This window comes from Haemaphysalis longicornis, unplaced genomic scaffold, assembly GCF_048455015.1.
Source record: "Haemaphysalis longicornis isolate Haplotype H1 unplaced genomic scaffold, Haemaphysalis longicornis Haplotype H1 scaffold_1, whole genome shotgun sequence".
Classification (NCBI taxonomy): domain Eukaryota; kingdom Metazoa; phylum Arthropoda; class Arachnida; order Ixodida; family Ixodidae; genus Haemaphysalis; species Haemaphysalis longicornis.
Window position 1 is genome coordinate 398,284,539 of NW_027526203.1, and position 13,451 is coordinate 398,297,989.

The 13,451-nt window shown below is 45.5% G+C and overlaps 1 protein-coding gene across 2 annotated transcripts in view; it reads right to left on the bottom strand.

The window, feature by feature from the left end:
- LOC144155363 (uncharacterized) overlaps nt 1-13,451 on the bottom strand; it is a 58,797-nt gene that overhangs the window by 11,165 nt on the left and 34,181 nt on the right. For both annotated transcript variants that reach the window (XR_013319561.1, XM_077686734.1), the window contains exons 2-3: nt 8,119-8,322; nt 7,133-7,231 (exon numbers count right to left, since the gene is read on the bottom strand). Coding sequence is in view for 1 of the 2 variants with exons in the window: in XM_077686734.1 (XP_077542860.1) it covers nt 7,133-7,231; nt 8,119-8,322 (303 nt within the window). In the remaining variant the exon portion in view is untranslated. The remainder of the gene's footprint in view (nt 1-7,132; nt 7,232-8,118; nt 8,323-13,451) is intronic.

Sequence of the window (13,451 nt, forward strand, 5' to 3'; positions counted from 1 at the left end):
CTTGTGTACGTTTTGATTCCATAAATACATATCATACTTCCAGCTGTGGTACGTGAGACGCAGTATGTTTCGCAAACAACAGTGTTTCTGTCATGTGACAGCTGAGTTGGTGGACTACGCGGTCACTATTGAAAATGGGCCATCAAAAACATAGCCCCACGAAAATACTGTGTTTTGCTAGAGATTATCTTCGATTAAAATTGTCATTTTAATTTCATTTTTGTTATATTATCAAGAACACGGCCTTTAGCTCGTTTAAAGCGTCACAAACACGATGGCGGGTGACCTTTCTCGCTGTGCAACGATTCCCGCACTGCACACAACACTCGCTCTTAACAGTGTTGTCGACCCGCGCAGTCTTCGCTTGTTATGAACAGGAACGCTGCAACGGAGGGGGGGGGGGGGGGGTTCCTGAATGCATAGCGCATACATTGGCACCCGTGTCGCCTGCGGGAGTATACGGTCGCGCGCTGCGGAGCCTGAGATACACCTCTGACCTCTGTGGCAATTTTGTCGCGGCTAACTTTATACCGGATACTCTCAGCACCGATGACGCAAGTGAAAACGGAACGTGCATGGGGGTCCCGAACATCGTAATCATGTTGCTAAGAGCAAGATTAAAGCTACCCAGCACTGTACACGATGTGATGGGACTGTCAAAAAACTGCAAAGGGTTCAAACGAGTCCGCAGTACTTAACGCACCCAGCTCAGCAGATGGAATTCATGTTTAACCATTGGTGCCTACGCGGATCATGTAAGTGCAACATAACAAAAGGGGAAAAAATCAGGGTTACTTTTTCGTATGAAGGAGTCGGCAACAACCCAGAATATGATGCCAGGTGGTGGGTGTAATAGTGCAGAAAAAAAAAAAACATACATTTGGTTGCGGCACTATTAAGGCAACCATTCAGGCGGACCAACTAACTACCATCCGTATCGCCACGTGTACGTGTCCATTTTAACGCTGTTCAGGGCGGCCGACAAAGCGGCTTGTGTGGTCCTTGTGATCGTCGTCGTCGCAATCATTACCCTAATCCTATTCATGCCCGGAGGACAACAACTTTCTCTCATAGACTTGTCCCCACTCACTACCTGTACCACCCGGAACCGTTATTTGCCCCCCAGGTTTATTGTCTTATACCTTCAATATAGTTTTCTGCCCTTTCCTACTCCTACCGCCATAGTCGGTAGCTATTCGGTTACTCGAGCGGTCCACCTGGTGTCAGTCCTCTACATAATGTCCAACCCAACTATACACTTATTTCTCTTAATTTCAGCCGTAGGATTCCTTCTACATGACTCTGCTATGTAATCCGCTTCGGTCTCTGTGTACAACATTTATCCCTACGCCTATGGGTGTGAATGAGGAAATCAGATGCCCTATTCATTCCGTTCGGTTGCGGGGGGCCACATGGCGAGTTGTCTGTATCGCGCCAGTCAATAAAGCTTATTTTGCTACGCACATGTCCATCTGTGGTGAAACTTTCCCGCGTACTCCTTGAGCGCCCAAGGAATGAGCAAACTTCCCTCAATCAAACTGACAGTCACTCACTTGAACTATTATTAGCCTTGGTACTTGTCAGGTGCTTTGGGACCAGCGAATTGCTTTGAAAGCGCTTAAAACCTTCGGGAAGAACAGTGACCTAACGTCTAATTAGTGCGGCTTGCAGCATTCAGACATATCTCTTTGTTTTACCCCGATGCCTTTCCTGCCAACGTTCCTTCGGCATTGTTTTTCTTCTGTTTTCTAGTTTTGTTATGCAGTCCGTGTGTACGTTTCAGACCCACAGTCTTGCTTTCCAAGGTGTTATGACAGGCGTATCAGTGTGTTTTGTGGCATTGTAGCATATGTTGCTTGATCTTGTTCGTTCTTTCCGTGCTTAATTTATGTTTCCTTTATCTCCTTTGCACTTTGTCACTACTGGATATACTTTGTTGCTTTCGCGTATTTTTAGTAAGTTCCTACATTTCAATGTGTGCATCTGTGCATTTGTTTTTGTTCTGTACACAGTACAGACTACATACACACTACATGCAGACACTACACACACACACATACACACTACATGCGTCACAACCCGCAGTTCGCGTTGGCAGTCGCAGTTTTTGTTTTTGTTGCTGTTTCCTGTATTTTTTAATTGCTTCAGAATGGTTTGATTGTTTTGATTTTTTCTTTTTTACCCTTGATTCTGTAACATCACGCCGCGTTTCACTCTACCTTTTGATTGTATTTTTCAGATTTACATTTACCCGTTGAGAAAAGCCCGATTATCATGCGTTACGAACCTGCTTCAATGGCATTAAAGGGACCCTGCAACACTCTTTGAGCGTTTCAAGTAAACCTGCGCGACGTTTAGATTACACTGCCACGAATACCTGAGCCAAATATTACACGTGCACGTGAAGCGGTGAGCGCGCAGATTGCTGTGAAAGACGCGGAAAAACCGACCGCACTCTCTTCAGTTCTCCTCATTATGCACCCCTGGCATGGCCTATACGACGACATTTGGGCCATGGCTGTCCGATCGGCTGTCAGTGGTCAACTTCGCGGCTAATTTCTCGCATTTCCTGTGACGATCCGCTGCCGTCGGCGCTGTGTACGAACCTCTTCTATGTCTGAACCTGTAGGCACAGTTTTGCCGTTTCTTTTGTGTTTTGAGTGCGCGCGGAGTTTGAGTGATGAGCTCAATACTTCCCTTTCAACCAGACCACTCGACAACAAACGTTTATTGCTTCAAAGACGCCTTACCAGCCCGAGCGCGCGCTTGCGAGCAGGCAGCCATGCCTGCTTTTTTGTGGCACCAGACCGGAAATAGACCCCTCCACGTTTCGGAGAAAAGGAGAAAACTTCCTGGCCTGTCATATATCGAAGGCCGCCGGAGAAGACGCCGCGAGCCGCACCCCTCTCCGGGAGAGAGCGCGCAGTTTTCGTCGCGTTGTCCGCGGTCGAGTTGAGAGGGAACAATTATGTGCGATTTTTCATCGCGCGTAGTTTCGGTGGTAGTGAACGGATTTTCATAATTCTTGCGGGAGAAGATTGCTGGGACAATAGACTTTACCTTAAAACACATTCCGAGTAGTCGATGGTAAGTGTTGCAGGGTCACGCGTCCTTTCCAGCACCCGATATTATTTTTCTAGGGGAATAATAGTGCTATCAATTTATTTGGCCAAAACAAAAAATGCCGTATAATGACCACGGTCGACTGGTTCACTTATCTATCCTGCACTGATTACTATCGCCGATTTATCGATATATTAATGGTTTTTCCAAAACAATAAGTACAGTGTGGCTATAGTCGAACTTTTGTGTATTTTCGTGAAGTTTGCGCTCTCGAAAACAGGGTAAATGCTTTGCGAAAGTCAAGGGTATGGTTTCCAAAAACCCATTCTCCTCACGCTTATGCATTATATTCCGGCCGGTGAATCAGATATTCCCAGCGTGCACCCCCCCCCCCCCCCAATCCCCTTTTACCGCTCCAACTCAACAACCAGACAGCACCAATTTGGGGCTGGAACTTGATCCTAGCAGCTGTATAAGCCAGCAGTTGGTTAGTAATCATGCGTCATGAAGGCTCCCATAAAAGTTTATGGTGCTACACGGTATCAGAAACGGGCGTGATTGCGCGGATTGATAACGCGCGTGATGTAGAGTCAAGAGCGTAGCCTTCCACAGAGGCTGCTTAAAGGAATTTAAAAGCTTTTCTTACTTCTTTCACGCGATGGAGGCGGAAAGCAAAAACGCCCGTGTGTTCGAGAATTCGGCGCACGTTAACGATCTCCACGAGGTCAAAATTATTTCGGAGCACTCACTAACGGCAGGCGGCTCATCGCCTGTGAAGCGTCGGTGCGTTAAACCATATATATATATATATATATATATATATATATATATGTAGCGAATCAGAATAGGAAATGAGGGGCTCGTTGAAAATAACACAGAAATAAGGGTTGGCAGTCGAGAAAACCTCGGAAAGCAAAGGGGAGGATGTGGTAGATCATTGAAACAGATTAAGAATTTGGAAAGAAAGAAAGAAAGTGAAGAAAAAATGCCCGCCAGGTGGGATCCGAACCCACGACCTCCAGAATACCGGTCTGGTGCGATAACCACTACGCTACCGGCGAGGCGATTTTCCCCTTCACTTTCTGGGCTATTTATGTTAGGTATTTTTGTTTCCTGTGCTTGGGGGTGGCAGCCAGTTTCTTTGGCTGCCACTTCACTTTCTTTCTTTCTTTCCAAATTCTTAATCTGTTTCAATGATCTACCACATCCTCCCCTTTGCTTTCCGAGGTTTTCTCGACTGCCAACCCTTATTTCTGTGTTATATATATATATATATATATATATATATATATATATATATATATATATATATATATATATATATATATATATATATATATATATATATATATATATATATATATATATATATATATATATATATATATATATATATATATATATATATATATATATATATATATATACAGAAAGAAATGCCGGCAGTCTACAACGCCAAAGAAGGCATAGGGGAGTGGTTAGACTTTTTTTTTTACCATTATTGACGTTACATTATTTTTTTATTAATTGCGTGAGAAAGAAAAAAAAACACGCGCCCAGAGTGGGGACCGAACCCACGCCTTTCGATTAGATCTCGAATGCCTTACCAATTCGGCTATCTGGGCGACTGTGTTCTGCTTCACTTTCTGGGGTATTTATATTTACTACAACTGTATCTGACGCTTGAGGGTGGTAGCCAGCGCCACTCAGACTACACGGGGAGAAGGGGACCTTCTTTTTCAACCCCCGGGGCGTGACGCGAACGTCTACAGCCTTTCATGAGCGGTTAACTGGCGGGAAACCCTCTTATGCTACCTTGGCATCAAGGCTGCCAGAACCGAGGCCCTCGCTAAGCTTTCGCACGATAATAGGGTTTGGAAATGAGGGGCTCGTTAGGAAATACAGAAAGAAATGCCGGCAGTCTACAACGCCAAAGAAGGCATATGGGAGTGGTTAGACGAATTGGTAAGGCATTCGAGATCTAATCGAAAGGCGTGGGTTCGGTCCCCACTCTGGGCGCGTGTTTTTCTTTCTTTCTTTCTTTCTCACGTAATTAATAAAAAAATAATGTAACGTCAATACGGGAAAAAAAAGTCTAACTACTCCCCTATGCCTTCTTTGGCGTTGTAGACTGCCGGCATTTCTTTCTGTATTTCCTAACGAGCCCCTCATTTCCAAACCCTATTATCGTGCGAAAGCTTAGCGAGGGCCTCGGTTCTGGCAGCCTTGATGCCAAGGTAGCATAAGAGGGTTTCCCGCCAGTTAACCGCTCATGAAAGGCTGTAGACGTTCGCGTCACGCCCCGGGGGTTGAAAAAGAAGGTCCCCTTCTCCCCGTGTAGTCTGAGTGGCGCTGGCTACCACCCTCAAGCGTCAGATACAGTTGTAGTAAATATAAATACCCCAGAAAGTGAAGCAGAACACAGTCGCCCAGATAGCCGAATTGGTAAGGCATTCGAGATCTAATCGAAAGGCGTGGGTTCGGTCCCCACTCTGGGCGCGTGTTTTTCTTTCTTTCTCACGTAATTAATAAAAAAATATTGTAACGTCAATAATGGTAAAAAAAAAAGTCTAACCACTCCCGTATGCCTTCTTTGGCATTGTAGACTGCCGGCATTTCTTTCTGTATTTCCTAACGAGCCCCTCATTTCCAAACCCTATATATATATATATATATATATATATATATATATATATATATATATATATATATATATATATATATATATATATATATATATATATATATATACATATATATCGAATCCACGATTGTTGACAACTTTTCAGAAAAGACACTTGCCTCCACCAGGGCCCCGACGACGGCAAGTCTCTGCTGAAACGTTGGCAGCAATCATGGTTTTTACCTTGTTCGAAGTTTTCTTTTCTTGTGTTCTCTACCATCTTCCAAGCTTTATTGTTCCCTATTACACACACACAGACACACAGACACACATATATATATATATATATATATATATATATATATATATATATATATATATATATATATATATATATATATATATATATATATATATATATATAGCGAATCAGAGTGGAAAATGAGGGGCTTGTTGAATTAAGGCAGAAATAAGGGTCGGCAGCCAAGAAAACCTCGGAAAGCAAATGGGAGAATGTGGTAGATCATTCAAACAGATCATGAATTTGGAAAGACAGAAAGAAAGTGGAGAAAAAATGATCACCGGGTGGTATCCGAACCCACGACCTCCAGAATACGCGTCTGGTGCGATGACCACTACGCTACCGGCGGGGCTATTGTCGTCTCCACTTTCTGGGGTATTTATGTTAAGGTATCTTTGATTTTTGACCCCGAGTGGTCCCAGTGGCGCTGGCTACCACCCCCAAACGCAGGAAACAAAAATACCTTAACATAAATACCCCAGAAAGCGGAGGGGAAAATAGCCCCGCCGGTAGCGTAGTGGTCATCGCACCAGACGTGTGTTCTGGAGGTCGTGGGTTGGGATCCCACCCGGCGGGCATTTTTTCTCACTTTCTTTCTGTCTTTCCAAATTCCTTATCTATTTCAATCAATGGCCTTCCACATTCTCCCCTTTGCTTTCCGAGGTGTTCTTGACTGCCAACCCTTATATATATATATATATATATATATATATAAGAAAAGAAAACTTCGAACAAGGTAGAAGCACGATTGTTGGCAACGTTTCAGCAGAAACTTGCCTTCGTGAGGGGGCGAAGGCAAGTCTCTTTGCAAACGTTGGCAACAATCGTGCCTCTACCTTGTTCGAAGTTTTTTATATATATATATATATAAATATATATATATATATATATATATATATATATATATATATATATATATATATATGAGTTTGTAAGCTTTCAATTTTCGTACGGATGTATAGCATTTGTCTCGCATAGTCGTGAACGAATAAGGAAGCGGCAAATCAGTTTCATCGTAGCAGCCTGAACGCGCTTCCACTACATCGTTCGTTTCCAATTCAAAGCATCGATTTTGCGCAACGACTTCTTGTCGTGTGTTCCCGCATCTGAAAGGCGTCGGCGCGGCCGTATGCGACTGGACTCACCCCTGCAGCAGTGGCCACGCTTTGGCTCGATTCCAGAGCCAATAAACAGATGCCCCCGCTGACGTAGAAGACGGCCCCGAACGCTTGCAGGAGCACGTACTGCGATATAAAAGGGAGAGTAGCGCTCGCTTAATGAGCACGTTTCGTAAGCACGCTTTTACTTCCACGTGGCATGCGGCATACGACTTGGGCAATCTGACCAGTCGACGTATACGCGAAAGCAAGGTGGAGCAGCAGGACAGGCGCTAGGCCTCTCTCTACTCTTACAGGCGCGTGCGCATTATAGAGCTATATCAGAGCGGAGAAACGGTTCCAGGACGACGCCCGGTAGGCTGTAGACACCCTGCACATGCGCACAAACGATTTCGGACCTTCTACGCACGCGCAGTCACGCCTGGCGACTACCGTAACCGTTCAGGGACCGCATCTCCGCTCTGCATAACTCTCTTTCGGAATGTACGCAATCTAACATGCCCAGCAACGCATCTTAGTCAACTTCATGAGAGAACGAGGGTCTCTCCATGGATCTCTATCACTTCTGTCCTGCGCTCCGCGACTCCATGTTCTGGCCTCAAATTTTACCATTTAGTCCCCGAAACGAGTTAATGTTCCTCTTCTACTTGTAGTCCCGCCTCTCGTGAGTATCTCTGGTACCCAGGTGGTCGATTGACCAGCTGTCATTTTGTCGCAGTAGACATCGAGCTCAGTGTCCACTTCTTTTCCGTAATTTGAGCAATGATGACTCCCACCCGAGTTTGTTCCCTGATCCAAGACACGCGCCGTGATTACGCTCTCCCTTTTAACACATCGCGCGTATAAGTATTCTGCCCAACCGTTCTCCTTTTTTACTTATCCTGTGGTCGCAACTCCCGCTCTGAACCATAAAGACAAATATGAGCTTTTGCGACCTCCCTGGTTGAAGAGCTTAGCTCGCTGCAAAAGGGGAAGGAAAGAGTAATATGGGCGTCATGCTGCGCAGCACTCACGAATAATGAGCTGGTGACGTTGATTCCAGTGTTGGAGAGAAGTGCAGATGCGAGCACAAGCAGTGAGACGAACCAGTAGAGGAACGACACAAAGACGACGTAAATGACGCTGGGCTCAGGCTCGACCCTGACGACGAGCTTGGACAGCTGGTACACGTAGACACGGCTGCTGTATGCCAACGCGAACGTCACTATCCCTGTCACCTGGAAGAAGAGGACAGAGTGAGGCGGGGAGGCACTACAGACCACTTTAAATGGATGGGGCGAACTGTACACGCTAAAGAATTTCTGCTGGCCTTCTGTGCCACAATGCATCTGGATCACAATTCGGCCCGTCCAGGGAGAAAGTAATTGTGGAATGCGGTCTTTATCAAAACCGCGGTCTGCGCTGCCACATCCCACCACGGAAAGCGTCCATTGAGTAATATCACGGCACCGGCGACAGTTTTCGAGTCAATTGCACGGAGACCTCGTCGTCTGACTACATTGTGCCTTTGGTAACAACTTCTCGTCCTCGGCCAGTTGCTCTGTGGTGAAGCTGATGGACAGGATTTTGATGAGTTTACATGAACGTTAAAGTGGAAACATACGTGGACAAGTTGCAAACAAAGGGCGAGAAGAGAACGGAAAACATACGAAGCTATAGCGTTGAAACAGCTAACAAGACGTGAGCATTGTATTAGCTAGCGTTGTGTGCTGTTCGTTCCCTACTCGCCTTCCGTCTTTCATGATAGCAACAATTTCCCAACTGAACTAGAAAGATTCTTCTTTTGCCAGCGGCTCCTCCAAGACCTAGTTTAGGAATTAAAGTGACAATATTTGATGGCGTTTTTTGTTAGCACAGTGGTTGGACTTTCACTCCCCTCTGGGTTCCTACCCCAGCGCGCTCTGTGAGCCCTATTGAACATTAAAACTCAACAGCGAGTAGAAATGCAAGTTTGTGTGAGGCAAATTAACTCCAGTGAGTTACATGCATTTTTTTGACACATAAATGCCAGAAAGTTAGATTGGGTGAAAACCATTCCAAAAATGTGCGCAGAGTGAAATGAAATATACCTGGATTGCCGTGCTGAACCAACGGAAATAACCGTTCGTTCAGCATGACTCACCATATGGAATTTTACGTTGTGCAGGTCATTACCGCGTGCCTGAATTTGCGTGAGCAACCGGACTACGCCGGTTCTGCCAGCATCATCTTTTCCCCGTGGCTGGTTGACGCCTGCGGCGTTTGTGGCCTTAATGTGCCAAATCCCGAATTCACAACGGTGACAGCTTGGGCGCCTTGTTTGCTCATCCCGACATGTGTCATCCCCACTGGCATCGTTGCAAGGGACGGATATGAAGCCGTGTCACCGTCAAGCGAGTTCCAATTGGAACGGGAACGACCATTCGTCAAGGTGGCTCACTGAAAGCCATTCTTTGTACGCGAGAAAAGAAACACTGTTTTTCTAATATCGTTTCCGTGCCCGCAGGCGCTTTTTTGTTTGGTATACGAGCTTCTTGATTTGAATTTTCTTCTGTTACGTTCTGGAGATGTAGCTCCTAACCAGGGCCCTACCACTCGCGGAGCTCGGGCTCTCAACCACGCTACTGCATATAATCCATGAAGTAGTCACGACCAACGACACAGTTAAAGGGACACTGAAGACCATACCGAAGTTGGCCTAAATAGATAGATTGGCATCCGCAGAAAATGAATATACCAGTCTCTGGGTCAGTACTTCGAAAATAACCGCGTGAATAATAAAAAAATGAAGCCATCAGCTCCCAGCTGAGATGACGTCAACGCGATTGGGCGGATGTACCAGGAGTCACGTGACGAATACAGAACGAGAACCGCGTACAGAAGCTCCCAAACAAACACATAAAATCTTTCGTTGCACGTTCACTTTCAGAGGTCATAAACAATTATAAATGTACAGGTATAATTGAATCCGTGCCGACATTCGGAAGCTGCCAAGCCGCGGTGGCGGTGGTGGTGGCGATGGTTATTGCAGGTTCGGCGAAGTCACACACTGTAAACGCAAACTAGCCGGAAATGGAGTTTTAATCAAGTAATGTGCCCTGAAAAGTACTTATAACAAAAAATGTACTCCCTAGGCATGGTCTAAAAATGTGGACGAACCTCCATGGTAGTACCGTTGCCCATCCGTGTAGCAAAAGGGAGGATTTAGAACCACTTAACACCATTTGTGAGATGGCGTTCGGTTCCTTGTATAGTACCACGTCGAAAATAAACTCCCCATCTGGGATAATCATCTCAAGCGGTCGGACGCCATGTTAGTCTTCTGTTGTTTCCGTGTATCAGCACTTCAACCGTGGCCTAATGCTAATTAGAACGAGTAAGCAGGACGCGACGGTTGCATGCAGCTACAAACCCCATACCGTACGTATACCCGTATAGATGCTTCAGCCAGCGCGATCACAGGCAGACAGCGCGGCCGTGTTGTTTCAATCTGTTTATTTTGGCGATAGGTGTTGTCAAACTCTGCTGATAACAAAGAGACAGTTCTTGCCGTTGCAAACAATTGTAATGCTCATCTGCTTCGCTTGCTTGCGCATATATAGACGATTGAAATTATCGTGCCAGCGCGCCAACGCACCCGACTGCAGCGACTCAACTTGCCCTGGCGGCACGACTTGCTGCCCGGATGTAAACAACCTCCGTGCTATCAACGCAGCGCGGCCGGCGACTCGGTGCGGCCGGAGCTTCAAGCCTCGCCTTGGGCCATCGTTTTTTCTTATTTGAGAAGGACTAGTAGTGCCATTTGGTGGAAAGATTTTCATGTGCCCCTGTCACACGACGAACGGCCGCTAACAACATTTGGATACGGCGACAGCTGTGGACAGCTCGCTGGTAAGTGGTCTGTCATCAGTCGATGCGTTTGTCAAACGTTTGGATAGGGTTAACTGCGAAGTACCCGTGCCGCACACAGCACGTACACGCACGGGCAAAGAAAAAAGCGCACACTCGTTTTATTGTACTTGTTTGTGGCTTTTGGGGTATGCATTCGCATTCTTTTGTAGGCCGGTTTGTAACAGGGCATTCGAGATGAAATCGTTTGTCGCGCGCGCCGTCGTTTCAAAGCAACGTGACGGTTACTCAGGTAGCCGAATCGTCTCCGACAGCGGTGCATCGTCGGGCCCGGTCGGTGAATATTGTGGGACTCAGTCTCTCATATGCATCGAACTGCTCGTGTTCTTTTTAGTTAACTGCTCTACTTTGTAATATCTATTTGTTAACGCTCCTGATGGCTTGCCTGTCCAAATACAAGTCTTTGTGTTGTTTTCGTTCAAGGCTCTGACTCATTCTTAGCGCTCTGGTCGGCGAAAGCCGCAGATCAGACGGCCACCGCCTTCGAAAACTGTGCTCTGTAGATTCGGTGGGGTTGTTTGCTCGCTTGAGTCGACTCTTCACATCTAACAGCGTACCCTATTAAGGAAACGGTGACATGCGTAAAAGATGCTATGAGCCTATTCGCAGCGAGCTCGACATGTAGGTGGCGACAGCGTCGCGCTGCTAGTGTGGGTGCTTCGCTGCGCGGCCCGTAAGAATGCACACTGTGGGCGCCCTTCGTGCCTTTTTCCCGCCGTATGTGCGCACGAAAGGTGCAAAAAAGAGTGGTATGCTGTAGTTCGGTTCCTCAACGTTCTTCAACGTTCAATGTATAGCATGGAAGCGGCAGTCACTTTTCATTACTACGCCAAAAAAAGCGACGACTCATCGGGAATCTCAGAATGGCCGTAATTGTGACAATGAACTTGTACGCTGTGGCTCGTAGCAAGCTCGATCTTTCCAGACTACGGCTTTGAGCCTTCAATAAAAGCATAAATAGAAGCAAATCACGAAGCATCGATCTCTGAAATTCAGTTTACAACGGCAATCTCAATCGCTTTCACTGGTAGCATGACGCATTCTTGCATTTGTGGGATGCCCTGAAATGGTAACACTACTTAACTGCCCCGAAATTCTTTCTAAGAGCTTACGATATTTTTTGTGTGTTGAAAAGGCAACATAAAATTACTGAATTTTGATCAGCGCAGAAATATAAATGTAACCGCTCTAACGGGTCTTTTAAATGAAATTTTAACGAATCTGAATGAAGGTTTGATGAATAACGGTTTCGGATCACTTATTTACGGCTTTCGTGGCAAGTGAACTTGCGAATTGAATTGTCAACGCGCGCAGTACAATCAACATCTCATGTTTAGCTACGTTTTCGCAAAGTGACAAGCAGGTTTACCAGTGTGCAAACCAAGCTTCTGGTACCTCACAGTGAGCACAAATTTCCTGTTACGGCGGCTCTTTTGACCATTTGCGTACCTTTTAAAATCTAACAGGTGCCTGCAACAGCGAGATGTGTTTGCATTCTTGCCCTAAAGATGGCAATTAATGAAGTTGTGCTGTTGCGAATGTAGTAAAATATTTCCTTTTTATTTCTCGTTGCAAATCAGCGCAACGGGTTCCCAGTAACTACTTTGGTTTGTAAACTGAATATCACCTTTGTCTTGGCATTTAATTCTTGAGGATTGGTTAAAAAATGAAATTCTGTGCATTTAGTTTTTTTTCGGGAAGAGGGGGGGGGGGGGGGTCCTGCCAACGTTGCAAGAGCAGCGAGAAGAGAACGCGTGTAACGCGAAAACCCAAACTATGGTTATCAGTATTACTTACAATCGAAACTACACTAGGCGTCGTGTTCTGTAGCGGTGAAAAAGCAGTACGTATTTTCAAAACTGATTAACCTCCCTTTGTTCCGGGATTGTCCAGGAATTGTGGCTTGCCTTTTTCAAAATTGTATTGAAAGCAAGCATTGTGGGAAAAAATTAAAAAAAAAAAACAGCGAGTCATGGCACACACCCCTCACACATCTGGGCAACAACGTGCATTATATTACGCGTTTTCTCCTCTATCTTTAAAATTAGGACCAAAGACGTGACCATATTAGGCATTTGGTTATGCTGAGTGAGATACGTTTCTGGACAAGGTGATTCATGTCGGATTTGAAAATGACATATAGGAACATGACACACGAATGCCACATGACAGACGCAAACTCACAACTGCTTAATTTTACCGAAGAATTCCCTAAATACTCTTGCGCATCCATAGAAACGTATTTTAAATAATACGTAAAATTAGCTACTCGATACAGTTGAACAAATGTTCATTCCTCCTCCTCAGTATAAACAACGACTGTCCAAAAATGGACACGATCACACAGGCGCTTGCGTGCGGGTGTAAAATACGTGTCCGGTAATGTATGGGCGATAGCGCACGGGTCGTGTGCAGTGTAAATGTTTTTGTTGGTTTCTTCTTTCTATAAGGACACAGC